This window comes from Nanorana parkeri, unplaced genomic scaffold, assembly GCF_000935625.1.
Source record: "Nanorana parkeri isolate BGI_ZX_2015 unplaced genomic scaffold, ASM93562v1 scaffold4349, whole genome shotgun sequence".
Lineage (NCBI taxonomy): Eukaryota > Metazoa > Chordata > Amphibia > Anura > Dicroglossidae > Nanorana > Nanorana parkeri.
Window position 1 is genome coordinate 17,187 of NW_017310612.1, and position 351 is coordinate 17,537.

Here is a 351-nt window from a genome sequence, read left to right on the forward strand (position 1 = left end):
GCAGCCTCCTCGCCCCCCAGGCTGCCCGGGCCCCTTACATGAGTATCGGCCGTACCCCCCCTGATGCCTGCCCTGATTGTTACTATCATTGCTTTGCCGGTGTCCTCAGTTCATTGACCGGCTTCATCTCCATCGGCTCAGCTACTTCTCCTGACAACAACACGGATCATAATGGACATTTCATGTATTCACCTTCCAGCTCTGGAGTCAGCGGGTGTCCATGTTTATCCAGAAGAATCTCTTCACCCAGATGTTCCCCTAGAAAAGAAGAAAGATGGCAGGTCTCCATCATGGCACTCATATTTGTCTGGGGATGGGTGCAGGGAGTCCTATGTCAGGGATGGGTACAGG

At 53.3% G+C, this 351-nt stretch overlaps 1 protein-coding gene across 1 annotated transcript in view; it reads right to left on the reverse strand.

Annotated features, from left to right (window-relative positions):
• Window positions 1-258, reverse strand: part of LOC108803860 (NACHT, LRR and PYD domains-containing protein 6-like) — a gene marked incomplete at its 5' end in the record, with an annotated part of 3,422 nt that extends 3,164 nt beyond the window's left edge. The window contains one exon of the mRNA XM_018575656.1: window positions 193-258. Coding sequence (XP_018431158.1) covers window positions 193-258 — 66 coding nt within the window. The remainder of the gene's footprint in view (window positions 1-192) is intronic.
• Window positions 259-351: the final 93 nt, after the last annotated feature.